Source organism: Muntiacus reevesi, chromosome 2, assembly GCF_963930625.1.
Source record: "Muntiacus reevesi chromosome 2, mMunRee1.1, whole genome shotgun sequence".
Classification (NCBI taxonomy): Eukaryota; Metazoa; Chordata; class Mammalia; order Artiodactyla; family Cervidae; genus Muntiacus; species Muntiacus reevesi.
In genome coordinates, this window is record NC_089250.1 from 176,915,954 (window position 1) to 176,943,910 (window position 27,957).

Consider the following 27,957-nt stretch of genomic DNA (forward strand, 5'->3'; position numbering starts at 1 on the left):
AGTCAGCTTCACGAGACAGAAGGGAGGCGGGTGGGTACCAGGGGCTGCAGGAGCGGGGTGAGGAGTTGGTTGTTAGTGGGGCAGAGTCTCAGCTTGGGAGGATGAGAGAACTCTGGAGATGATGGGGGAGCCGGTTACACGACAACGACAACGTCAAAGTACTTAACGCCACTGGACTGTCCAGATAAAAATGGTTTAGACAGTAAGTTTTTTTTTTTAATTATAAAAAGTTTTATTGGAGAAAAATAGAACCACCACGTACACAGGGAAAAGAGCACAAAAATTCAACTGACATGGAACTGAAAGTCACAACTACCCAATGTTGTTTGCAATTACTTTCCAATTTCTTAAATGGTTTCCCTCAATTTTTTACATAGCTTTGCCAATTTTTTTCAGCTGAAATAACATCAAGTTTTCTAAAAAATTAAGAGCCTCAGCGAAGGGACCAGCTTTTAAGATAACAAAGGTGACACCAAGAGTCTCCTAATAGGACCAATTCTACCGAAAAATTCCTGAAGCACATAAGTACTGAGTCTGGTAGAGCAGTAGCTCAGAGACCATCAGGGATCAGTTAGAACGCTGACTCAGACGGTCCAGTCTGTAGAGAGGGCAAACAAAAAAGCTGCATTTCCCTGTCAGATGAGTTCACGTAAGAAAACCAAGGAGGTGCTAAGAAAATACAGGCAATGGCTGCTCAAAATAATAAAGAAGGCATTCTAAATACCACATATTATTAGACAACAGTGTGTAAAGTGATGCAATTAGAAAACAGGCAACTTAAAAAAAATATGGTCACAGGTCTTTGAGAACTCAAGAAAACCGTCAATACCAAACACAAGAGCTGAAAGTCTTCGCAGCTGAGGGGTGAAAGTGAAAGTGAAAGTGAAGTCGCTCAGTTGTATCTGACTCTGCGACCCCGTGAACTGTAAGCCCACCAGGCTCCTCCGTCCATGGGATTCTCCAGGCAAGAATACTGGAGTGGGTTGCCATTTCCTACTCCATAGACAGTAAGTTTTATGTTATATACATTTTACACCTGGAAAACACAAATATGTGTATTAAATGAAAATGAAACTGACTCGGTTTCATCACTGCCCACAGCCCCCATATAACACCTGGGCTGGCCCAGCCTCTGCCAGCCACACAGAGCCTCCATGCGGAGGGCTGCTCAGGTCCCACCGGCGTCCTGCACCCCTGCCCGCCAGCCCTGCCCTGGCTGTGCCCCTCTCGTGGCCTCTGCCCACCCCCACCCTCCAGCCTGCAAAGGTTGAGTCAGCGACTGCCCCCTGATAGCCCCAGGCATCGACTTGCCCCGTGTGGGGTCTCATGTCTCCCTCCAGGGATCCCCAAGCAGCCCGGCAGAGATTCTGTCCTCAACACCCGAACAGCAGCGGGTGACCGGAGCGCCCCCACCTCGGCCCACCCTCTGGGGTCGCAGGGAAAAGGTCAGGGGGCGCCCCAGCTGGAAGGACCACACAGCTGCCCAGTTTTGCTAAATCAAGTCCACTTTATTTGAAACTTCTGACATGCCACAAATTTACATGAAAATACCCATTTGAAATGTAAGTTGGAACACAAAATTCAGGAGCAGCTTCGCCAAAGGACAAGGAGGTCTGTGTCTGTCATCGAAAGGCAGGTGACGCGAATTCGGTCACTTAGCACCTGGTCACACACACACACATGGCCGCGAGACAGCCTGGCACCCGCCGCCCCGCCCCTCACGACTGAGCCCGTGCTGAGCGGGACTCTCTGGTCGGAGGGGCAGGGGCAGGTGCGCAGGCGGGCAGTAGTCAGAGCGGCTGGAGGCAAGCGGCGGCCGTGGGGTGTCACGTGCCATGGCACACGGGCAAAAGCACACGCCGGCACACACCCCTCTGCCCACCCCCGCCGCTCACAGCCCCTCGCCCAGCCTGTGGACACAGCAGGGCAGCCTCTGGGTACCGCTGGCCTGGAGTTTGGTACAGCCAGTGTCCCAACCCTGTGCTATCAATGCAAGACCTCATACTTCAGTGTTTTTGAAAAAAACTTCAGAAAGTAATTTAGATGATGCTGGTCAGCCTGTGTGGGACCTGGGGCTTGTGTGAGTTTCTGTGGGTCTTTGCTCATCACACCCGGCGGACCAGAGACACTGCTCATCAGAATCCTGTGCCCTGAGCCCCTCCGCTCGGGGAGGGGCTTCCCCGTCCCTCTCCTGTCAGCGGGGAGGGGGCCCAGGGCCAAGGCCACGAGGACCACAGGAGTCGGCGTCCACGTCTCCCTCAGCAGGGGCCACACTCTGGTATCCTCACCCACCAATCTCTTTTCCCAAGGTCTCAGGGCTTTTCAAATCTTAACGCGACAGGGAGGCCCAGAGGAAGCAGAAGGTTGAGTGGGCGGGAGGGAGGACCCATCCCGGCAGGTTCCCCACTGCCAGGCTGGGCGGGTTGGAGCGGTTACGCGCTGGGACCCGCCACCATCCTGGCCACGCACCGGGAGACCACCAGGGCAATGAGGTTGTGACCGCTGGGTGGCCCTCCGGCCAGCAGAGACCCAGGCACCCTGGCCCCTCTTCCCCAGGCCAGGCCTCTACCAAGCTTCCGCCCCTGGGTCCCCGGATCCCGCCTCAGGGTGGGGGCGGGGTGGGGGTCAAAGGAGCATCACCTCGAGCACCCAGCCTTGCAGAGCCGCCAGAGGAGGGCGCCTCGGCCCCAGACCTGAGCGGAGACGCCCTTGGAGACCTGGAGAAGGGACCCTCGGACCTGTCTTCCCGGGTCCTCGAAAGGCAGCCAGCAAGCCTCCGGGATCGCGAGCACCTTTGGCCCGTGGCCGTGCTGCCTGGGGGCACGAACTTAGCAGAGCCCAGTCCCAGGAGCAGGCGGGGCCTCGGGCGGGGCACCGGCAGAGGGGAGGCTTTGGGGGGCCAGTTGGGGTCTCTTGTTAACAATGGGAGAAACGTCAGGGTCTCCTCCTCCCTCATTCCCAGCTCCCCGGTGTCTGTCTCATGCACACACCATGCAGACATGTGTGTACCCACACTCGTGTGCACACCACGATCAGAACCCTTACACGGCAGATTACACTCACATGTGCAGGCACACAGATGTACACGCACGCTCCATGCACACGCACGCACGCATACACACACACACACACGCACGCGCAGGCCCCAGTGCTGACCAGGCCCCTCTCCGCAGGCAGCATATGGTCCGCCGCTTAACAGCCCAGATCCGCCAATTGGGGACCATCAGGGTGGGTTCTTTTCCCAGCATAAAAATGCTGCAGAATATAAATTGCAATTAACAACGGTGCCAAAATAGCACTTAGCGAGAATAAGCACATTATTGACATCTGGTGAGTCCTGTCTTGGTTGCAGGAGTAGGGGAAATTCTTGCTCTAAGTAAAGGGTGGTCAGGGGGACAGTAAAAACACAAGCCCGCTCCTAGGGGGCTGCTTTCCAAGGCAGCTCACGCCCCAGCCTCCCGTGAACGGCCCCACCCAGCCCTGTTGGCTGGCATAGACGAGGCTGCTAGTTGAAAGCACTTGCTCGTGAGAACCATGGCCACCTGCGGAGAAGGTCCCAGTGGGAAGGTCACTCTCTGGCCTGAGCCCAGCTGCTCTGGATGAAAAGACACATGTACCAGGGCCCTGGGGCTCCTGCCCCCATCCTGGGTTGAGTCCCCGGGCTGGTCAGGCCGAAACTGGCCACAGCCCTGCCGTGAGGGAAGCGGTCAGTCCCCACACCGCCTTCCTGATGGCCCTCCGGGTGGTCTCTAGGTGCATCCGACAGAAATGCCCAGAAACGCATGGGGGGAGGATCCCACCACCTCTCAGACCCTCGTCCACAGTGTGTGGCCCTGTCTCTCTGGGGCCCAGGGCAGCCTGCCCGGCAGCCTGCGGGGGACCAGAGGAGCCGGCCAGGCCCGTGGGGTGAGGGCCCCACCGCGGGGCATTCCCCTGGAGCAGCCGGCACGCCGGTCCTCCCGGTAGCTGGGGAGGGAGGGGGGCACCCACGGCAGGAAAGCCACGGGGCGGGGGAGGAGCCCAGCTCCACGTGCAAACACGCCGTCCGCCCGGTGCAGGGAGGCGAGAGCAGGGCCAGGGCCGCGGGGCGGGAGGAGGCCGCCAGACAGACGGCGCTTAGGAAGCGCTGACCGGAGCGCTAGGGGCCTGGGTGCGCCCGGGACCCTGACCTTAGGTGCGCTCCTGTCATCCGAAAGCCTCTTGACCCCCTGGGCCTGGCAGGGGGAGGGCTGCTGAACTGTCTGCCCGCGGGAGGACCCCGGGAAAGGCCGGCGAATGTGGACTCAGGGTCCAGGTCCCTTCAACAGGCAAACGACAGGACAGGCAACACGCAACGGGGGGGCAACCAGCATGTGCAACAGAGCGGAAGCCAGCGAGGCTGGGGGCCACGGAGCAGACAGCAGTCACGGGGGGCAGCAGTGGCAAGGCGGGCCTGGCAGCCTGCACGCCCAGCCCATAGGGGCAGAGGCCAGCCCTGGGCCCTGGGGAGGCAGCCTCTCTGGAGAACCAGGGGCCCCTGGCTGGAAGGCCCCCTGACGCCGCCCAGCCTTCCCGGGACATCTCCAGGAACATCACCAGGAGTGTCGGGGCCAGACTCTGGGTGCAGGGCTGGAAGCCCACCAGCCGTGGGAGTGATGGCTCTGGGGAGAGTCTCGCAGTGACAAGGCAGAGGAACCCGGTGACCCCAGGGTGTGAGGCTGGGACTCGGGGAGGCTGCCCCTCGTTTTGGGAATAGCTGCGGTGCCATTTTTTAAAGTGCTAAATACAGCTCTCTGAAACGGGGTAATGGGATCGCTCCTCTGGCCTCACACGTCCTTTCTGGGTTTTAATCTTTCAAGTTTTTCTAACAAAGCAGGTCTGCCTACATTTCCCCAGAAGCAGGGACCCGCAGCTTCCAGAGCTGGTGGCTGTGACCGCGTGCAGCGGGGGACGTCCGGCCACCCGCCGCTGGCCTGAACCTGCCTGATGCCGTCTGGGTAGAAAGGAAGCGGATTCTGGGTTAACAGGAAGAAGGGAGCCCCAAACTGCAGCGCCCCCCAGGAGCTCCCCTCCGCCCCTCCCCAGAGCCTGGAGGCCACCGACCAGCAGCGCAGAGTCAAGGGCACTGCCGGGCGGGGGCACTGGGGCCATGTGGGGCTCTGGGGACCTGGCTCCCAGCGGGTCCGCACCCGGGAGGCACCCCAGCCGGGTCCCCGGTCACCGGCCAGCCACCCTCGCCTCCCTCCTCTCCATCTCAGCCGAGGGGCGCTGAGCCCAGGGTCCTCACGCGAGGAAGCGCCCGGGGGCCAGGTGGGTGCACAAGACAGCGGGGAGGTGGCTTCCTTCCCCCTGGGGCCCCTGGGGATGCGGGCCTGGGCGGGCGGGCAGGGGCAGCAGCTGTGGCTGAGGGGAGGCCACGCGTCCGTTCAGGTTGTGTGTCCGCGGCCGCAGGCGGCGGCAGGCGGGCGGGCGTCCACCCCCATCACCACCATAGGTTGGGGGGCTCCTCGGCCACTCTGCTTTTAAATAAAGTGACCTCGTCCAGGTGCACCATGGGCACGTCCCGGATCACGTCAGTCAGGCCCTCGTGCAGCAGGGGGAAGATGACGACGTTCAGTGCTGGCCGCTCCGCCTGGAAACTGAACCAGAGGCAAGCCATTAGCGGGCGGCTGACGCAGGAGTGTGCGCGGGGACCTTCCCATCGTCCGGGCAGGCCCTGTCTCCCCGGGGCAGCAGGGGGGGTCCCCGAAGGTGACACCAGGGAGCCGCAGCACCGAGGTCCCACAGCCAGAACTCGGCGGGGGCGGGGACAGGCGGCCAACCCCGCACGCACACAAACCACCCAGAGGCACACCGACTCCCAAGTCAGGTGACGCTGTCACTGCCGGGAGGACACACCACGGCGCCTGGCGCCTGCCGCCAGCCCCGAACCTGTGTGTGCAGAGGCCACACCAGCCTTCCACCTCAAGTACCCTTGGGCACCAGGTTCCACCCGGTGGGGTGGGGGAGTTTATACGGAGCCTCTGCCGGGCCGAGCACCACACTGCGGCCGACAAGACGCCACCGCAGGCCACCTCCCCGCAGCCCCTGGCCAGCGGGGTGAGCGCCCCCTTCCCACCCGCAAGCCAAGCTGAGCTCGTCACGGGAGGAACTTCCACCCCATATGACTGCGAAGGGAGAGAAGCAAGAAGGTGGCCACATGATTTGCCAAAACTAAAGCCAGGCGGCCCCCCAGCCCACGCCTGCTGCAAGGAACGAGGAAACCGCGGTCCCAGCCTCCCTCAATCCCCCAGCCACCCCGCCCCCAGCAGCACTGCACTGGGTTTAGGACATGTGCAAACTGAACGCCAGAAAGGCATTCATAAAACGTGACATTGTGGCAATAAAGACGCTGAGGAAATGCCTCCTGGTTCTGTGCGCCACGTTCTGCTCCCAGCAGGAGCGTCTGTGACCATGAACCTCGTGGGCAAGTCCTCACCTGCAAGCCTGCTGTGCGATTAACTTGATTTGAAACAAAATAGTCTCGGGTGTGGGACGTGCGTGCGAGACGCCCGCCCGCCCACCTGCCTCCCTGAGGCTCTTATGGAGCCGCAGTCAAAATGCCGAAGGGGATTAACTTCTCACCGAAGCCCGGAGTGCAGCTGCCCCTTCCGAGCAGCCCTGACCTGCGACTCGTGCCCCAGGTAAACCGACATCCTTCCCAAGGCCTTCTCTGGGGTCAGCACCCAGGTCAGCCCCCACCTTGACACAGCGGGAGCTGGGGGCGGTGCTCAGTCGCCCTCATGCCTCTGAAAGGCGCCTCCCAGGCCAAGGAGCCCACGTGCCCTCCCGGCTGGAGTCTCACCGTCCCTGGGCAGAGTGAAGCCTGGACGAAAAGTGGACGAGGGGCAATGGCCCGCAGAGCAATCGCTCCTTCTGAGGGTGGGGCTGAGGTTCCCTCTCTCTCCCCGGGGCGGGGAGACAGGCTCTTGGTGGGGCTTGTGTGGGGGGCCATCCGTCCACAGGTTTTGCAGGGTCACCTGCACATGGGTTGTAATGTTCCTGTGTACAATTCAAGTGTGGTTTGAGATTGAAGTAAATTGATGCAGAAAGAAAATAAAACTCCTTGCTGTCCACCATGTTCAGAACTAGACAGATGAGCCACAGCAGGGGAGGCCGCCTCTGAGGGCCGCTCCCCTGACCAGGGCCCATCGCATCACGAGAGAAAAGACCCAAGGCTGCAGCCTGGAGTTGCAAGGACAAAAGCCAGGCCTGCCCGGTTGACAGGTTCCCCTCCAGGCACGGGGTGCACGTCCTCCTGGGCGCCTCCACCGGGGCAGCCCCCCACACCCGGCTCCGCCCTCAGCAATCTCCACACCATCCTGGGCAGCAGAGATGGGGAAGCCCCCGCCTCCCCTCACCCCGCTAGCCCAGATCCCGTCTGGGGTAGAAAGAGGCAGGATGTCTGGAGCCCACGCTCAGGCCACACTCACTCTGAACCTGGCCCCCACGAGTGACAACAAAAGCTCTAGATGGCGAGAGGAGACGCCGCCCTGGATGCCGCCCCTCCTGGGGGGTCCGAGGGCACCAACAAGATACAAAGCTTCAGAAAATTCAACCAGACTCTGCCACTCGCAATGGCCGGAAGGGAGGAGACACGCCGAAGAAAACTGTCTACCTGCGGCTGTTACACACACACCAGGGGATTTCCAAGGGGCCTCTGGGTACTTGAGAATCTCAGCTGCCCCAAATGCTTTCTCTGAGCCTCCAGGAAGCAGACAAGATTTTGCTTGTCTTAAAACCATTGTTGTGTTCAGAGGGAAAACACGACAGAGAAAGTGTAAGGTGAGCGCGGGGCCCCCAGCCCCCGGCAGCTCTGCCAGCCCCTCCCACGGCGCCAACGCACCCTCTCCTGCTGTGCTGAGCGTGTTCCTCCTAGATGTGGCCTGGGTGATGTCTCAGGACGCAGACAACGTGAGTTGGGTTTGGTGAATTTCCTGCAGTCCTCGGGGCTGTGTCCAACCTGCGCCCAAAGCAATAAAGCACCCGGGCCGGGGACCACCTCCTCCGTGGTCCCGCCCCGGCCAGCAGGCCACTTCCCCAGGGGACACAGTTTAGGGACCCCTTCCACGCTCGTATTGGTAAGCCTCGTTTCACACAGTATAATCATAAATGAGCTTGAGTTGTTTCCTCAGGATAAACTCCAGAAACAGGGCCATTGGGTCATAGGGCATGAACATGTCTACATGGCAAAAGACGGGCCCACGGAGGACTCGGACCCCACAGCACGGAGCCGAGGGGACGCGGCTGCAGAGTGGCGGGGGGTGGGGGGACGGAGAGGGACAGCCCGCGGCGCGTCTGCCTGTGGCTGACACGGGGGGCAGTGGGGGGGCAGCTGGCCAGGAGACTGAGCCCCACGCTCGCCGCCGACACAGAACTCAACGGGGCAGCCACAGCCCCGGGACCTCAGGCCCGGCCGCGGCCCAGAAGACACGGAGGGGGCGTCCCGCGCAGGCGGCTCTGCGCCCGAGGCCTGCGAGCGCACGAGGGGGCCCCAGGGACCTCAGTCTCCGTGCCTGGCCCCGCAGGTGCCTCGGAGCTGGAAGGGCTCTGGGAGGAGCCGGCTGGGGCCCGGCCTGGCAGCAGCGCTGGGTCACTCATCTCAGTAATACCTGCTGGCTTGCTTCTTAGCCTGAGAAACTAGAGAAAAAATGAAAGTTGACAACCTCAGTCCCCAGTCCCCCAGGTAAAAGTCTTATAGGAAAGCCAAAATCATAAGACCTTTGTAAAAGCCACTCTTGCTGTAACGGGGATTTTCAAGAAGCAGGGAGGAGGGCGGTGGCCAAGAATAAAATAGTCACTAAAGATTCTCAGAACTCAAGACGCACTCGGGGCAGGTGTGTGGGGTGTGCCCTCCGAGCTCCCTGCCAAACCTGTGGGGACCCCCAGGGCCCCTTGGGGCAGCCTGGATCCACCCTCGTGCAGAGGAGCGGGGAGGAACAGACCCTCCGTGTCGGGGCTCACATGTCCCCCTCCCACGCGGAGGGACAGGATTGTAAACCCGTGGGCTTGGGCCTCTGGAGCCAGTAACTCAGCGTGAGGCTCTGTCACCAGAACGGCCTGAATGAGGCAGGCCGGGGCGATGCAGAACACAGAGCAGCTAGTTTGGGGCACCCCTGGGGCGCCTCCCCTTCCCCCCAACAAAGACGCCTCCAGGACCAACACCACAGACTTCTCACAGCGTTCAAGAAACACCTCAGAGAGGCGCCAGAGGGAAACACAGAACGGCCCTGCTTTTGTTTGAGACACACCTTGAAAGACTCCCTGGGGTGACCCCAAGTTTCTTATAGGCTGTATTTCATTACATTGGCTGGACGCATTATAATTTACTTCCCAGCCTCCTACAGATGGGGGGCTTCCCACGTGGCTCAGGGGTAAAGAATCCACCTGCAATGCAGGAGATGTGTTCAATCCCTGGGTCAGGAAGATCCCCTGGAGTAGGAAACAGCAACTCACTCCAGTACTCTTGCCTGGAGAATCCCATGGACGGAGGAGCCTGGAAGGCTACAGTCCACGGGGCCGCAAACGGGTCAAGCACGACTGGCAGACTAAACAACTCCTACTGATTTGCTCTTGGGTTGTGTTCCATCTTCTGCTGAAACCAACAGCGCCGCCACCACCAGGGAGAGCTTGGTGTAAACCTTGCCTCAAGCCCATCTGCAGGACGGGAGCCTGCAGCCTGGCGGGGTCAAGGATGTGAGTTCAGCCTCCACAGAGCTGGCCCACCCGCCTCCGGTAACAGGTGGTCTCCTCCCTCCACTAACACGAGTGGGCTTTGCCTGAAGGGGTGGAAGGGTTACACCAACGTGCCGCAGGGGCCGTGTGACCAGCGCCCACCTGAGACTCTGCAGCACCCCCCTCCAGGAAGTCACCACCACCCTTACCAGAGCGGACCGCGGCCTGCCCCTGCACTTTCCAGAAGCAGAGCGCTTCCTGCCTTTCTCACGGGAGGAGTTGGGTCCTCTCTTTGTCCTACGCCCTCGGACGCCTGCCGGGTGTGAAGGTTGTGTCTGGGCCTGTCCCCTCTGCTGTGCAGGCAGGTAGCCAGGACATTCAGATCTCTGCCTGTAACAGGGCTGACAGGTCATTTTCTCTACATGATTTTTCATTTTGTTTTGCCTTATTTTGTTGTTTTGGCTGTACTGGGTGGTTTGTGAGATCTCGGTTCCCCGATGAGGGATGGAACCCCAGCCGTGGCAGTGAAAGTCTGGAGTTGTAACTGCTGGACCTCAGAGGCACGCAGGTGAGCGGGCAGGTGCTTCAGTAACTCTCTGAGCTTGAGGCAGGAACGACGTGAGAAAAGGTGACGACACCACCAGCCCCTCCTGGTCGGGATCCCAGCAGAAGGCATCCTGCCGTGATGCCTGAAGCCGGCGCCATCCCCCTGAGCCACGGCACCACCTGCTGGGCGCCTCGCAGAAGCACGGCCGGGACCCCCTGCCCCGCAGCAGAGGCCTTGCGGGAACACAGACGCGTCCTTCCAGCGCGGGGCCCGCTACACCTCCACCGCCTCTTGGAGCCTTGGTCTCCCCACTTGTGCTGGGGCTCTGGGGCGGCAGGAACCACAGAGGCGGGACACGGCAGGAGGAGCCCACAGGGGGCCACGTTCCAGCACGCACGGGGCTCCGGCACCAGGCGCTTGGCAGGTCCCCACCATGGCCCCAGCTTGCGCGCGGGAAGTCCACCCAGCCAACGTCAGCCTCAGGCCTGGTCTCGAATACCATGCCCCCAGGGCCCTAAACGAGGGTAGAGACACAATGGTGAGTGGGAAGTGTCCCCTCCACAACACCCGGCTTTTTTCCAGGCTCCCAGGGGCAGGAAAAGCCCAGGCCTGAGAGAAGGGGACATCACAAGTGCAGAGCCAACTGTGAAGGCCAGGCCAGAGGCACCACAATGACCTGTGATGGATGCCAAACGGCATTAAAAGGGACCGTGTGCAGCTTTAACGACGCAGAAAGACACCCCTGATGCAGCGCTAACTCAACAAGATCAGCCCAAAACAACATGACGACTCCGTCCTAGAACCGCAGGCCACTCTGGCGGGGGAGCCAAGGGGAGCTTCACTTGAAAACAGCTTGATCCACAGTCTCAGTTTTTAGAAAGACCCTGAGCAGCAGGGAGGAGAGAACCTCTGCTAGGATTTCTCCTGAGAGAGGAGACAGCAAACTGCAAGGGCTGGCGGCCCCACGAGGACCGTGTGGTGGGGTGGCCTGAGCCCTGTGACTCTGGAGACCTCCTGGCCGATGGCACGTCTGTTATTCTATGACCAGCCTGGCCTCCTCCCTGTCATGCTCCCCCATCCGTGGGACATGGAGATCTGGGAAAGGGCGGCTGGGACCCCCGGGGCCACACTCGACGGCCTCCAGGGGCACGGCTGCATCACCACGTTTCCTCCCCAGGGGGTCTAAGCGCTTGACACCCCTGGGGACCCGCTCGGGGCAGACGCCCCTCCCCAGGAAGGGCTGCTCCAGGCCCGCACTCCAGTCCTCAGTGCTGATCTACGTTCCTGCTGGACCGGTTGTCAAACTCCAGGACCCGCTGGGGAAGGACACGGCCTGGTGTGTACACACCGCACACGTTCTGCAAAGGCCCGGATGGGCAAGGACACACAGACCCACAAGGAGGCAGAATCTTGTGAGCTCTCCGCCCTTACCTACAGCCCCCCAGACACCTGCTGCTCCTAGATCTCAACAAAGTGCAGAGACACGGAAAACGGGAGGAGTGAAAAGACGTCTGTGCCAGCTCACAGAAAACAAAAGTAGAACGAGGTCCCTTTGTGAACGTGCTCAGTGCCAGGAACTGCGCACCGTGAGACAATTAAAATCATCAACTTTAGCTCATGTGCATCTAAAGATCTTTTAAAAATACCATTTTCTCTGGGTCGGAAAGATCCCCTCGAGGAGACCATGGAACCCACTTCAGTATTCTTGCCTAGAGAACCCCATGAACAGAGGAGCCTGGCGGGCTACGGTCCACAGGGTCACACGCAGTCGGACACAACTGAAGCGACTTAGCACACTTATTAAAATAAACCTGGCATCTGGAAGGGCTTCAGCAGGCCTGGCGGGCAGGCGCACAGTCATCAGAAGGAACGGCGGTCAACCTCTCTGAGACTTGGGCTCCACGCCCAGCCCTGACTTCTCCAGTGTGCGCTGGAAGGCTTAGAAGCCCCAGAGGGATCTCTGCACTTGACATAATTGGCCCTCAGAGAGGACCCCGGAGACCAGGAGAACTTCCGGAGCTCCACAAAGAGCTTCCGAGGGCATAGGTGAGAGGTCACAGCACCTGGAGTGTCCCACCGGACTGGACCCTGCAGACATTTCTTCACTTAACTGCTTCCCTACAAATCGTAGGCGAAGCCAAGTTCACCATCTCCTGCTGGACCGACCACATGCTCACTTGGCCAAAGGTATCTGCCATGTACTCAGGTAACACCCACGGGAGCAGCGTTTACAGCAGTCTTGGAACTTTCTGCGCATGCAGGGGTCAGGTTCACGTCTGGCAGTTGCCCCAGAGATTCCCTGCAGCTATCATTCAAAGCCCACGGAGCTGCGTTTTATACACCAACCAAGAGGCTTTGCTGCCTGGGTTCTTGGACCAGGGGCCAGGACAAGTGGCAGATTTAAGAGGACGCTTAGGGCATAGGAGGGTCAGTAGGGGAGGTTGTTGGACCCACAGCCGTAACCTGAATCCACAGTGAACACAGATGGCAGGGAAGCCAGCAGCGGAGAGGTGGGCCCAGGACAGGCGCTGGCACGGTGACTGCAGCGTGGGCTCACCGGTCCCAAGCACCCGCCGCTCCTTGAAGGAACCCCACAGTAGGTCCCCCAGGAATGAGGCAAATTGAGCTCAGACGAGAAGACGTGACCGGGCAACGGGCAAACGAAATGATGCTTCCCGGAAACACACCACATGGACTCACACAGTGGGAGGACAGGCTCACCCAGGAGCCCCGGGAGAGTCTGGCGGCATCTAGCATGGGCAAGGCTGTGGGCCAAGGGCTGTCCCACCCACAGGGAAGCTTAGGCTTGGGATGGCCATGCGGGAGAGCAAGCAACCAGGCCGCTTCCTGGACACAGCCTGACTGTTGCTTCTAGGAACCTGCACACTGGGGGGTGGGGGTGGGAATGAGGACAAGTGAGCAAACAGCACGGGGACAAGAGCCAGGCCTCTGCTGCTCGAGGTGGAGGCTCCCAGGAAAGAAGGGGGCAGAGGTCCTCGTGAGGCAGGGCTGGAAGCAGCCTCCCCCGGGCCCCCCAGGCACTCGGCCGGCCCAGCGCTCTCCAGAAGACGGCCCACCAGGCGTGACAGGGGCTCTGAAGCGAACCCGTGCAGGAAAAGGACATGAGGGGAAACGGGGAGGAGGGTCTGCCGCCGCGAGGGGCCCCCACTCACCTGCGGAGGAGGGCCTGCTGCAGGCTGCGGCACGTGCTGAGGGACTCGCCGGTGAACAGGTGGCACACCACCACGTGCAGACAGCGCGCCATGAAGGCCAGCACGGCCTCGGGCTGCAGGGTCCCGCTGCGCGACACCAGGCAGAGGCGTTGCAGCGCGGAGCACTGGCTCAGCGCCTGGAAGAACTGGGCGTTGGCGCTGAAGTAGGGCTGCTCCAGTCTGCGGGGAGAGGGCACACGGCGTGAGACAGCGGGCGATGGGTGTGCATGGAGCGGGGCTCCTGTCCGGGGGCCCGGGCCGGCCACCCCCCAGGCCCGTCCACACCACAGCCCCCTGGGGGCGCCATGGGAGGACTCAGACCCCCAGGGTCGTCCTTGGTGATCCTGATCTGGGGGGAGAGTCCGCAGGCCAGACACAACCAGCTGTCCACAGACCCAGCAGGCTCGCTCTGCTGGCTACACCACCTTCTCAGAGCCCCTGAGAGCTGGGAGGATGAGGAGGGGAGCAGAGGCCAGCTGAACCGGGACCCCAGAAGACATCTGCAGCCCCACCCCTCGGGACCTGCACGGGGCGGTGGTGGGGAGGGCCCTTATTTGGAAGCAGGGTCTTTGCAGACACAAAGGACTTAAGATGAAGGCACGCAGGACTGGGGCAGGAGCTGGTCCAACGACCGGTTCCTTAGAAGCCACGTGACAGCACAGGATGCACTGCAGGGACACGTCCAGACCCTAAATGCTCACACTGCCCACGGCCACCAGAGGCCGGACAGGCCTGGCACAGGCTCCCACCCACCTTGACCTGGGACTCGGGAGGTGTCCCGAGTCAGGACCTCTCCTGACTGCGAGAGGACGACCCTGTTGTCCTGGGCCACCCAGCTGGTGGTCGTTTGTCAGGGCAGCCCCAGGATATTGGCACAGAAGGGGGCAGGGAGCTGGGGCACAAGCAGAGCTTGAGACTGTTTCCTGGTAAATCACACAGGAAGACCGAGACGGCCTCACGGACAGAGGTCGGTGTGGATCCACTCCACCCGAAACCTTCCCACAAGGAAACCTGTTAATAAGGGTTATCCTTGGAGATCAGCACCAGGCCCCAGTGGTACTTCTCAGACATGCTTGATGTCATCTGAGCTTTGACAGCTCACTCTGACTGCTGGGGGAGTCCCCGGTCACCTGGCCCAAACCACTTCAAAGCTGGCGACACAAGAGGGAGGGGCTGGCCCGAGACGTCCGCCCAGAGCGGGCAGAGGGCGCACAGGCGCTGCAGCGGGCGAGAAAGGCTTCACAGAATAATGGAGATTTGGGCACATTTGTAGGAAGCTACAGTTCAGGGAGTTACGTCTGACCCCGATGACTGACCAGGAGGGCGGCGAGTGGGCATCAGGCAAGGCTCCCTCTCGACCAGCCACCCAGGCCTCTGATGGCCATCGTGCAGGGTGCCGTGGGCCCTCACGCTCCCTGTGAACACGACGGCCGGGAGGAAGGCACAGGACAGCCCCCCACCAGGCCACACCCACACTGTGAGGACACCACCACACCTGGGGTGACACAGTCCTGAGCCCGCTGGGTCCAGCCGCCCCCATCTCCAAGGCCCAGACGCTGCACAAACCACCCCCAGCACAACTCCAGTAACAATTCCAGTGTAACTCCTGGAACAGACACTGACGCTCTCGGTGGGCCTGGGAGGCCAGCAACACCTCCATCAACATGTGACACCCACAGGGAACCCCGAAAGGCCCGTCTCTCCTGGTAAACTGAGGAGGCTGAGTGAGGGCCTTCCTGGGCCGCCCCCGAGAAGCTGGTCTGCAGCCGTGGGCTCTCGTCATCGAAGGAGAGGCTTCCAGGACAAGCAGCAAGAACCCTGAGCCCACTCCCCGCAGAGGCGGTGGGCCTGTGCTGGGGGCAGAAAGCCTCCAGGCGTCAGGAGAGCCTAAGCTCTCTGAACGCAGTGACGCCCTGGGAGAGGCAGGCGTGGGGAAGGGGCTGTCTTCCCCTTCCCCAGACAAGAGCCTGAGAGCCCACACTCAGCCTCCTGATGCCCAGGGACACGGGCAAGGCACAGCAGGGGAAGGGATTTTAAAATCAGGTCTGAGGTGATGGGATGTCTGTTCAGAACCGTCCCACATGGGAGCCACCAGGCCCTGAAACGAAATGCAGCAGGGAGCTGGGGGCTTTGATCACATGTAAGCAGGTCTCCTGGGCTCCTAAAACCATGGGGAATGGGGGTCCCTCTGGGCATGATTCTGACAGGCCTCACGTTCCCTCCGGGTCCAGTAGGAAGGAACCGCCCTCCCCCCCCTCCCCCCCCCCCGGGGCAAGCCCTGACCCAGGACTGCTGGGCTGCAATCACCCCCCTGTTCCAGCCCTAGCTGCCTGCGGGACGGCCATGCCTGGCGAAGGACATGCTGCAGCGCCTCGGTCACTAGGTGGCGATGTGGGGCCTCGCTTCCCACTGGGGATCTCACTGCTCAAACGGCAGAGGGGAGAGCACGCGGTACACACAGACTTCTCAACACTTTTCTCTTTTCCTAACGTGCCCGCCACCTCCAGGTCTGTCCCCACAGACGCCCGTCACAGGTGTTCACGGAAGGCGTGGGGGCATGGGGGGACCCATGTACTCCACCTGCGGGTGGCCAGCACCGGAGCTGAGCTCACCTGGAGCGAGTGACCAGTGTCTGCGGCCGGGGCCCCGGGGCAGAGGAGGAAGAGGCACTTGCCATGACTGGCTGTGTCCTGGGGCGGTGTGGTGCGTGTTCCCCCGTGGTCCCTCACCCTTCCGCCCTCCACAGCTCGCTCCGGGAGGCTCTGTGGGCACAGACAGGGGCTCAGGCACCCCCCCCAGTGCCTGCCCACCTCTCGGGCCCCCCTCTGACCAGCGCCCGAGCCTCTGGAACGCAGGCACTCAAACAGCCAGCGACGAGGGCGATGTCCCAGACTGGGCTCAGGAGCACGGCCCCTGTGCGCTCTGCCGGAATGCCACCGACCGCTGTCGCTCCAGCCCCCCACCCCCACTACACACCGTCAGTCCCTGGTCAAGCCCCCCGCCCTCGAGACTCTCAGGCCTGCACCCTCCGTCTTGGCAGGCACGCGGCAGGAATGTAAAGGCTTGCCGAACTCCAGGCTGCACTCTGCACTTCGCTCTGTGCCCTGGAGACTGCGGAAGGACCCACAGGGGCCCCTCACCTGAGGTCCTTCAGCCGCTTGCAGTGCTTCAGCATGTCTGAGAGGCCAGACATGTAGACCACGTTGCCCATCAGGCCCAGGTGGGCGAGCGAGAGCGACTGCAGCTGCTGGCACTGCAGGCCGATGCTCACCAGCCCCGAGCCCGTCAGGATGCTGGGCAGCTGGGCCAGCGTCAGGTGCCTCAGGAAGGCCAGCTGGCTGATGGCGGCCACCTCCGCGTCCCCGACGCTCTGCGCCCGGCTGCAGGGCGGCAGGGAGTTGCGGATGGCGGGCTCATTGCGCGGCATGGCGGATGAGAAGTTGGAGCCGATCAGCTCGAGGCGGTCCAGGAAGGGCACGTTTTTCAGCAGCGACCAGAACACGGAGGACGGCTGGGGGCCTGCCGGCCCGGGGAAGGAGACGGACGGCACGCCGATGCGGACCTTCTTGCCGAAGCCCCGGGGCACCGCACGCATGGCGGGCGGGACGGGTGCGCGGTCGGCCCGCGGCGGGGAGTCAGCCACGGCGCAGACGGGCAGCGACAGGGAGCGCAGGCGGGGCAGCCGGGCCAGCAGCTGGCACAGGTGCTGGCCCGGGCCCTCGGGGCTGTGGTGGTGGGCGGCCGACAGGTTGAGGTGCCGTAGGTTGGGGCAGGCCACTACCAGCGCCTCCAGGATGGCGGGATCGATGTCGTCCTCCGCCTTGCGGAGCAGGCAGTCGGGCGCCAGGCAGTGCGCGCAGCCGCTGAGGTTCAGACCAGCCAGGCTCCGGAGGTCCCTGCCGCCGTCGATGACGCGCTGCAGGAGGTGGCCGCCGGACAGGGCGCAGCGGCTGAAGCTGAAGTAGAAGGGGCTGCTGAACTTCATGTGCTGCAGCAGGGCCGAGCCGTTGAGCCAGGACTTGGGCAGCTGCAGGGCGTCCAGCGCCACGTTGCGGGCCATGGACTCCAGCAGGTTCCGGGTGGCCCCGCTCTCGGCGAAGCTGCCGGGCACGGAGATGAGGAAGGCGTGCAGGTTCTCGGGTGTGCGGTCGCTGAGCACGGCCAGGTAGAGGCGCACCACCTCCTGGTTGATGTGGCCGGGGGCCAGGCGGGCGTAGAAGACGCGCAGGTGCTGGTAGTGCGGCACGTTGCTCTGGCCCACCATGAGCTGGCCCGAGAGCACGGCGCCCTCCCGCGTGCGGTCCAGGATCTCGAAGTAGAGCAGCAGCTTCTCGAGGCTGGTGCAGCAGGGCACCACGCCGTACGAGGGCGTGTACAGCGTCTGCTTGAGCTCCCGCACGCGGCTCAGCGTGGCCTTGCACTCGCCGCTCAGCTGGCTGGCATCGAAGCCGGGGCTCACGTCGATGGCCAGGGAGCGCAGGTGCGGCAGGGCCGACAGCACCTTGGAGAGGCGCAGGGAGGTCAGCGGGCAGCCCGACAGGTTGACGCGCACCAGCCCACGGCAGCGGGCCACGTGCTCCACCGTGGCGCCCGACAGCCAGTAGCAGCCGGCCATGCTGAGCTGCTGCATGTCCCTGCCGATCTCCTTCACCAGCTGCTTCACCTTGTCCTCGCTGGCCTGCAGATGGCGGGAGAGGGGACAGAGAGGGGCTGAAGGCACTAGCGTCGCCTCCGCCCTCACCCCCCCAGACTGCACCCTCCCCTGTGATGGTCAGGGAGCCGCCGCATCCCTCCCCGCACACTCATCTCCCCCTGGTAGCCAGAGCCCAGCCAGCAGGAGCGGAAAGTGGGGCAGCCCCTGGGGAAAAGTCTGGTGGATCCCCCAAAAAGCCAGAGTCACCCCGTGACCCACAAGTCCACGGTCAGGTATTCACATGAGCACTGAAAGCAGGGGCTTGGACCAAAACAGCAGACCCTGGTTCACGGCAGCACCATCTACAACAATCGAAAAAATGGCAGCAACCCAGGATCAGGATGGGGAATACATGTAAATCCATGGCTAATTCATGTCAATGTATGGCAAAAACCACTACAATATTGTAAAGTAATTAGCCTCCAACTAATAAAAATAAATGGAAAAGAAAGAAAGAACAAAATGGCAGCAACTCAAGTTGTCCATTGACTGCTAAACAGATAAGGCAGCGGGGTCTGTCCACGTGGCGCGATTCTGCTCAGCACCGGGAGGGATGGTGAAGCTCGGATGCTGCGACACCACGGGCCGAGCCCTGAGGACGCAATGCTCCAAGAAGCCCGTCATAAAGATCACATGCTATATGATCCCACTGATGTGAGAGATCCAGAAAAGGCAAGATCAGAAAGAGAAAGTTGAACAGAGGTTACCAGAGGCCTGGGGAAAGGAGAATGGGAGTTATTGCCTAATAGTTCCAATACTTCTGTTTAAGACGATTAAAAAGACTTTCGGGAAGAGTGAAGACGGTTGTGTAACCCTGTGAATGTACTTAGGGCCAACGAAATGGTATGCTTAAAATAGTTAGGAAGGGAAGTTTCATGTTATGTGGGTTTTTTTCAAATCACACAGTGGAATCGTGTCCGGAAAGCAGGCTTTGGCTCTTGCTTTCTTTTACATCACGTGCATGTTCACATGGTTACATGTTCCTCAAAATCCTGGACGGTCAGGGAGCCATAGTATATCCAGTCGTGGGCCCAGCGGCCACTAAGGCCTTCCAACAACACAGCATCGAGCGTCTGTGTATGTAAGGCTCGTGCACGTGATCACTTCTCTAAAGCAATGTCCACACCCAGAACCGCACAGGTGAAAGACACATTCTAAATGCTCCAGACAAGGCCTTCCCTGGTGGTCCAGTAGCTAAGACCCCAGTGCAGGGAGCGATTGCTGGTCAGGGAACTAAGACCCTGCATGCTGCATTGCGCAGCCAAAAATAAATAAATAAAAATTAAATTTTAAAAAACCTCCTCACACCTGTCAGAATGGCCATCATCAAGAAGACCAAAATAACAAGCGTTGACCAGGATGTGGTAAAAAGGGAGCCCTTGGACATTGTTGGTGGGAATGTAAATTGATGCAACCGCCATGGAAAACAGCATGGAGGCTTCTCAAAATATTAAAAACAGAACTACCAAATGATTTAGCAATTCCACTTCCAAAAAAAGCAAGAAAGATTATCTGCACCCCCATGTTCACAACAGTGTTATTTACAACAGCCAAGGCATGGAAACAACTTAAGCGTCCATCAGTAGATGAATGGGAAGAGAAGATGTGATTGAAATACATACACACAATGTGGTATTTCTCAGTCAAAAAAAAAGAAAAGAAGAAAGTCTTGCCATTTGCAACAACATGGATGGACCTTAAGGGCATTACACTAAGTGAATTAAGTAAGAGAAAGACAAACAGTGTAAGATCTCACTTATATGTGGAACTAAAAAAAAAAACCTCTTACAGTACAGGAATATAGTCAATAATATTATAATAACTTTCTATGGTGTGTAATCTATAAAAATATCAAATCATTATGTTGTACACCTGAAACTGATACAATAGCGTAAGTCAACTAGACTTCCCTAAGCAAGAGGAAATTTTAAAACCAAGCTCATAGATACAGGGAACAGATTGGTGATTTGGAGAGAGAGGACAATCAAAAGGCACAAACTTCCAGTTATAAAATAAGTCCTGGGGGTGTGAAGTAGAGCACGGGGATTGTAGTTAATAACCCCACACTATTATCACAGAGATGCAAACATACTTCCGCTTTGAAAGTTGCAAGAGAAGATCTTAAAAGTTCTCATCACAAGAAAAAAAAATTATATCTCCGTAAGGTAACAACTGTTCAACATGATCATTCCCCATTGCATACAAATAGCAAACCATGACAGTGTATACCTGAAAGTAATATAACGTTAGATGAAAAGAAGAAAGAAGACAGCAGCAGGAAATCTTCATGACCTCAGCTTTCACAAAGATTTTTTTCAACAGAGTACAAAAAGCAGGAACTCAAAAATTCAACTGGACATCAGCAAAATGAAAACCTTATACTCTTCAAAAGACTGGCCTCACCGACTCATTGGACATGCATTTAAGCAAACTCCAGGAGATAGTGAAGGACAGGGAAGCCTGGTGTGCTGCAATCCATGGGACTGCAAAGAGGTGGGACACAACTTACCGACTGAATTAACAAAAATGAAAAATTTACATCCTCAAAAGACACTGCTAATAAAATGAAACGGCAAGCCATAGACTATGAGGAAACATTCACAATATGTCTGACCAAGGACTTGTACCAGAACATACACAGAACTCCCAAAACTCACTAAAAAAAAGACAATAAAGAGTGGGCAAGAGCCTTGCACAGACACCAGGAAACCAAGCTGAACCCACAGCGAGACACCAGAACGGCTGCCACCAGGAAGACTAACAGCATCAAGCACTGGTGAGGACGCGGGCAACCTGGAGTCCCAGCTGCGGCTGGCGGGCCGAGGCGGTGTCTCTGACCGTGCTCAACTTCACAGGAGAGCCCAGGACCTTTCCTGGATCTGTAGGTCCGCTCCTGGGTACCTCTCGACCTGGAAATCGGTTTCCCCCCTGGCCTGGTGCCAGGACCTAAGACTCTCCCAGAACGACACCCACCTTGCCTACACCCTGGCCCAGGTGGCTAATACTCCAGGCCCAGCGCCTAGAAGTCTTGGAAAAGTCTTTATTGCATGTGTTAAAATATTGCCCCGGGGTGTTTATGTTCTGGTTCTTTCACTGAGAGGCAGGCGAGCTCTCAGCTCCCCCACCAGGGACTGAACCCACATCCCCTGCACTGGAAGGCGGGGTCCCAACCACTGGTCCCTGGGCCCCCAGCTTTCGTCATCCCTGCAGGCACCCCAGGCCTCAGCGGGGCACCTCAGCTGTTCCCCAGCTCTGCCCCCTGGGCCCCTCACCTCATAGTCCTTCTGCAGCAGCACAGTGTGGGTGAGGCTCTTGTCCAGGCACAGCGCCGCGAGCTTCCGGCAGGTGCGCCGGACATTCAGCACCAGGTCCGTGCTGGGTACATGACTCAGGATGTGCAGGAGGATCTCGTCGGAGAAGCCCAGCAGGTGGGCGCTGGCTGCCACCGGGGCCACCTCGGAGGGCGCGTCGCTGTCATCGCACGTGTCCTGAAAATAAGGGGCACCAAATTTCCACGGGATCCCCAAGGGTGGCCCTCAGCCAAGGGAAGTCCTCACCGTGGTCCATGGGGAAGAGGCGCTGTTACCAAAACTCTTAACAACAGAGCGAGAGCCCTTGACATTCTCCAAAAGCGCCCTTGCCAATCCACACACCAGGATCTCATCTCTCTTGGGACGTAACAGAGTCAAAGTGAAATTTCAAATTTTTTTTTTTAATTTAAGAGAGATTTTTCTTCTACCGAAGTTCCTCAGCCAAGTCTGGCAGGTTTCCGACTCAACTCACGACCATCAGCCGAGGCTGTCGTTTGTGAAAGCTGCCGTTTCCCCTCCTTAGCGCCGAATGTCAGTGTTAAAACCCTTGGGCAGGTGAATTCCATCCAGAAACAATGATACCTGGTCGTATCAGCTCCTCAGAACAGCGCCAGATGGGCACCTCTCAGCACTGTTGTTAAGGACCAGTAAAATGAGAGAACGAAATGATGAAGCCCTCATAGTTAAGAAGCAGCACCGACCAGACCAATGCCATTTTAAAATCTTAAAAGATTCATAAAAAGCAATGGAGGCAACGCAGGTTCTCTCCACTTCTGCTAGAAACCCGTGTTGGAATTTCCACTAAGATGTCCACACGTCTTACTGTTTCATTTTCTTTTTGCAAACATCAACAGAAGATTTTCTGCCCAAATGTGGGCTTCCCATCTTACTGATCAGTGCCTTGTACAACCAAGAGGGAGAGGGACTAGGCCTCTGTTAGTGTGACAGGAAATCCCTGAAATCAAGGCCACTGAAATCAAGGAACTGGGATTCTCTAGGAAGAGCCCATTGAGGGGCGTGGCGGGGGGTGGGGTGGGAGGGAGGCGTCCCTGTATCTTTCCAGCACTTCCGGAAGGGACCCTCTTGCCTCTTGCCGACCTGAGGGGGGGAGGGGGGGCGCCTCTGACACTCGCAGTAGAGTACCCAGAACTATTTCTACCGGCTTGTCCAGTGATTCTGTCTACCAGCCCCACCTTCTCCAGCCTGTTTCTTCGCTGGTAATACTTGCCAAGGATGGAAGCGTCAAGGCTTGGAAAGCCGTGCTGCTGCCATGGCAACCGTTAAGTCCGGGAGGAAGGGCCCCTCTGCGCACCCCACGCAGGCACCAGGGGATTCCTGGGAGCTCTGACTGCGACGCCCCTCTGGCCTCTGCATCAAGTCAAGCCCTCGCCAGGGCAGGAAAGGTTTGATCGTACCCTGCCTACCTACCAGCACCGGCCCCTCCCACTTTCCCGTCCCCCTGAGAGGCGGCAGCCAGGTTTGCCTTCTCTTCCCTCTTTCCTTCCTCCCACCTTTACCAGGGCAGCAGGCGGCCATCAGGCCCGAGTCCACAAGCTGCCCTGGGTCGCTATATCCTGGGTCCAGCCTTTCGAACCATACATTACTTTCCTGAGAAATTTCCCAGGTCCAGTTATCGGGGATCGCCCAGGCACATCTGTTAAAAATCAGATCCCCAGACCCCACGCTACATACAGATACAGATACTCGCTCAGTCGTGTCCGACTCTTTGCGACCCCATGGACTGTAGCCTACCAGGTTCCTCCGTCCATGGGATTTTCCCTAGACCGAGGGATTCCGTCTCCCGAGAGCGGGTGGAACCAGCGGCGATCATTATCAGGCGAGCTCGGTGTGCCGGGCTCCTGGGGACAAGAGGGAAGGGCTGGGCCTCGATTCCCCCGAGCAACCCGAGGCTAACCCCTTCTGACCTCCCCCCGCAATTCGCAGATTTATTAGAGTAAAAATGCCGCTGCAGAGCAAAGAGAACACGGGGGGGCGGGGGGGACACTCTCAGAAACACCAGCATCATATAATTTCCGCAGTTAGGCTACCACCCAGAAACTACAAGAATTTAAAAAAGAAAACAAAAACACACAACAAAGCAGGACTTGAACTGCGTCTTCCTCCGTCCAGTCCCAGCACACGCTGCGAGATCGTGTTCTCCACGTGCTGCGCCCCCCAGGGCTGTCCTGAGGCCAGCGTCCCACGCTCCACCCCAGGCAGGCATGGGCTTTCGGGCCGGCGGGCCTGTGTGAGGAGCAGCTGCCCAGGCAGCAGGGCAGATCGGTTCCCCCTGGTCTCCCGAAGGCCCATGCAGGTAGGAGGCCCAGTCCTGCAGGGTTTGCACCGGTAGTCTTCTCCTTGGAGCCGAGGCAGCCCCCAGCCCCCCAGGAAAGGCTCTGCGGAGGCTCACAGGCGGCCCCACCAGGAGGAAGACAGGAGGCCTCTCGCCTCTTCATTCGCCAAAAAAAAAAAAAACGTGGGCCGCACAAGGCCCACGTCCACGCACACCCAAATACACCAGTTTGCGCTTCCCTCTGTCTCTCCGGAGAATGTATTCTCAGCACGGGAAACTGAGGCAGCCCCATCTTCCATCTTTAAAAAAAAAGTCAGATAGGTAACCCGACGTCAGAGGGCAAGGATACGCAAGACAGGGCCTGATTTGCTGAACCCGAGACCGCCCCGCCCTCCACCACCGGAAAAGGGCAGCAGGGGCTTCCGGCAGGGTCCAGCCAGGGGCTTCCTGGGGTGTCCGGAAATCCCTGCTCAGGGCCAGGTGATCCTTATCAGGAACACTTAGGAATCAGCTAGTACCAGACGACACGCTGAAAACAATTTCAAGAATGGGGGGTTCAAAGAGTTTATTCGATAAACTGTTACGTTCTTTTTCAGAATGTGTAATATTAAACAATTTTTTTTTTTTTTAAAGCTAAGTCAAATTAAGCTGATACCTAGGTACTGGCCCCGTAAAAAAAAAATCCCCTTCTAGGATGTTCACTGTCTGACTGTTTATAGTCAGGCACCCAAAGAAGTCGCAGGGTTCAGAGATCAACTGAGGAGATGTCTATGATGTGCTCTAAATAACCCAAGGGGCAAGGAAGGGGTGGGAGGGTCAGAGAGGAACCAAGACCAGTCCTGTGTTAACTATTAAAACTGGGCGATGAAGCACAGGGAACTCTACTCAACACTCTTGTAATCACCTATATGGGAAAAGAACCTGAAAAAGTGGTAAGTGTATACATGTAACTGATTCGCCTTCCTCTACACTTGAAACTAACACAACAGTTTAAACCAACTGCACTCCAATAAGAATTTCTTAAAAACTGGGCGATGAGTACACAGAGGGAAGTTCACTACAACATTCTTCTGCAAGTATGTGGAACTCTATAATTCTGTTTAATAATCAAAGTAGTGACCTGAAGGGATGATTCTCACATCGCCTTTTTTTTTCCTTAGTTTATTTATTTATTATTAAATTCTTAGCACGTGGGGGTCTTAGTTCCCTGACACGGGCCTGAACCTGGGCCCCATGCCTTGCAAGTGCAGGGTCAGCCACTGGACCACCAGGCAAGCCCCACTGCCCCTCTTTGTAAGTCTTTGCTTCTCTAGTCGGCAATTTCCAGAATGTCCCCCGATACCCAGCAGTCAGACCTCCAAGCCTTGGCACAGCTGCTCCCTCCCCTCGACGATGTCCCCAACACAGAAGGGAAACTGCTACTCTGGAAACCTCAGCTCAAAGGCTCCCTCCCCAGGAAGCCCTTCCAGCACCCCAGACACACTTAACTCACCCCCTCCTGCCCCAGCCACCCTCCTCCCCTCCGGCCTCATCAGGTGGTTGCACTGCTTTGTTACCTGCCTGTCTCCTCACTCGGCCAGGAACAGCTCATGAACAGGGATCACCTTTTAATGCCCAATGGCACTAATGGCCAAGAGGCACTGAACTGGGCGTCAGTGAACCACTGCTTCAGAATCTTTCGAAGAGCTATTCAAAGTGCAGAGCCCAGCTCCTCAGAAGCACAGGAGGAGGACATCTGCATTTCAAACCCAGCAAGGACTCTCAAAATCAGACCGCCCCATTCTGGAATCAGATAGTGGGGATGGTGGCACAACCTTGTGAGTACATTTTTTAAAAAATCACTGCAGTATACACTGGAAAAGTGTAAGTTTTAAGGACTTTCCTGGCAGTCCGGTGGTTAGGACTCCAGGTTTGCACTGAGGGGTATGTAGGTTCAAACCCTGGGCGGGGCACTAAGATTTCACATGCTGTACAGAGCAGCCAAAAAATAAAAGTAAAGACATATTTTAAAAGTATATAAATTTTATGGTATGCAAACTATATCTCAACCAATCAATCAATCATTAGATCCACCCAGAGATAGGGGCCTCCCTGGTAGCTCAGATGGTAAAGAACCCACCTGCAATGTGGGAGACCTGAGTTCAATCCCTGGGTCAGGAAGATTCCCTGGAGGATGGCATGGCAACCCACTCTGCTATTGTTGCCTGGAGAATCTCCATGGACAGAGGAGCCAGGTGGGCTACGGTCCATGGGGTCACAAAGAGTTGGACATGACTGAGCGACTAAGCACAGCACAGAGAAAGGGACCTTATCTCCACATCCAGGACAGAACAAGACTCCCCTCTCTCTTCTCAAGCCAAGAGATGCTCATGATGTGACAAGAGGCTTCACTGGGCAGCTCCCCAACATGTACTTCAAGGAACAGAGAAGTCTTTGCACCAGGATCACAAAAGACCACAGCAGCAGACACCCTCCAACCCCCCCCCCCCCACAAAGCACATGCAACTAACCAGAATCTGCTAACACAGCCAGTCTACCCCCATGATGCTTCCTCGGGGAGCTGGTACTCTCTGGCCCTTCAATGCTACCGAGAGAGAGAGAGAGAAAGAGAGAGAGAGAGAGAGAGAGAGAGAGTGTGTGTGTGTGTGTGTGTGTTGGGGGGGTGTGGCACACAGTCTCCCTCTCAATTTAGGGGCCACTTCTGACCCAAATTCACTCGAAGAGCTATCAGTAACCCTAGCCACCTTCCACATACCCATGCCCCATCCACTCCAGTTCCCCAGAGCACAAGCAAGCCCATAAGACTCAGGAAGTTCACTCAGTGGTTGCGGATGCCAGACGAAAGCCATAAATACAGATGCACACAAGTATACATAAAAGTAGGGAGGAAGCAACGAATGGGAAAGCCCTAGTAAGAGTCCAGATCCCCTACTCCATGGTCTACAGAGAAAATACCTTGCACCACATTACAGGAACTCGGCGGGATTCTCTGTCGGACCCAGATTTGTGGAACATTCAGAGTTAAGTCATAAGGCCCCCAAGTGAAATGGCTTTTCCTCCACTACACCCCGCCCCCCACAAGTCACACAACAAGCAGGCTCAGAGAAAAGTGGGCTGGGCTAAAACTGAACATTCAGGGACAGAGAATAGGATGGGAAGCGGGCAGGGAGGAGGAACGTCTCAGAGCTCCAAGGGCTGAGCCAAGGCCCGGGGCAGGAGGGAAAGGCCGGGGAGGCGCAGAGGAGCTGGAAACTCTGGGAAAGCAGGGAGTGGGGAGAGGTCTGCCCATCAGGATGAGGGACTGGGAAAGGGACGTAAAACCGAAGGTTGAAAGAGCTGACACCTTCAGATACAGTGTGAGGTCCTAGGGGGCGGGACTGGTCACGGATAGGGCAACGGGTAAGGCCCGGGACCGGATGGGAAGGACCGGCGAGGCCAAGGCCAAGGGTCGGGGCAGGAAGGACCAAGCCAGGCCGACGTCAGGGTCGGAGTGTGAAGGACCGCCCGGGGCCGCGGTTGGGGGCCCGGCTGGGAAGCACAGAGCCAACCGAGCTCAGGACGGGCAGGATGGAGCGGGACAGGGAACGAAACGGAAAGGACGCAGGGGAACCGAAGTCGGGGTGGGGAGGACCGAGCGGGGGCCAAAGCCGCCGGACAGGGAGGAGAGCGGAGAGAGGCGCCGGCCGTACCTCTCCAGAGCTGGCCATGTCGAGGGCGGGCCGAGCCGCTGCCTCCGGAGCCAGAGCTCCAGGGCCTCCCGCCTGGCTGGCCAGGGATGCTCAAAGCCGGCGCGTCCGCGGCTCCACAGAGACCCGACCAGGGGGGCGGGGCCATATGCCACTTCCGGCGCCCTCAGATACGCACTTCCGCTCGCCCGCGGGCGGGTTCCGTGTGGCCGCCATGTTGGATGCGGCACGCAGGAAAGGCCCCGCTAGGGCGCGGGTTCAGCCCGCGAGGCCAAGCCGACCCGCGCCTGCTCTCCGGCCTCATCTCCAGCTCTTCTGCGCACTGCACACCTTTGCAGCCGTGCGGGCCTATCTTGCCGTTCGAGCGCTCTCTTGTCTCTAGGCCTTTGCATTCGCTGTTCTTGGTGTCTGTAGTGTTAAGAAACCACCTGTCAGAGAGCCGGTTAACAACGCACAGGCGCGCACACACACACTCTCTCCCCTCAGAGAATAGAATTACCTCCTCCCCATCCTCCCGAACAC

The 27,957-nt window shown here is 58.5% G+C and overlaps 1 protein-coding gene across 2 annotated transcripts; it reads right to left on the reverse strand.

Moving 5' to 3' along the window:
* Positions 1-1,487: 1,487 nt before the first annotated feature.
* On the reverse strand, positions 1,488-27,570 carry FBXL18 (F-box and leucine rich repeat protein 18). Of its 2 annotated transcripts, none has more exons than XM_065923740.1 (5): positions 27,439-27,570; positions 21,418-21,633; positions 16,724-18,130; positions 13,414-13,632; positions 1,488-5,618 (listed from the first exon to the last, which is right to left on the reverse strand). In XM_065923740.1, the coding sequence occupies exons 1-5, from the start codon at positions 27,454-27,456 to the stop codon at positions 5,553-5,555; spliced, it is 1,926 nt and encodes a 641-aa protein (XP_065779812.1). In that variant the 5' UTR covers positions 27,457-27,570; the 3' UTR covers positions 1,488-5,552. The 2 variants fall into 2 exon arrangements, with proteins under 2 accessions (XP_065779812.1, XP_065779811.1); XM_065923739.1 differs by having other exon boundaries at positions 16,593-18,130.
* Between the last annotated feature and the right edge of the window lie 387 nt (positions 27,571-27,957).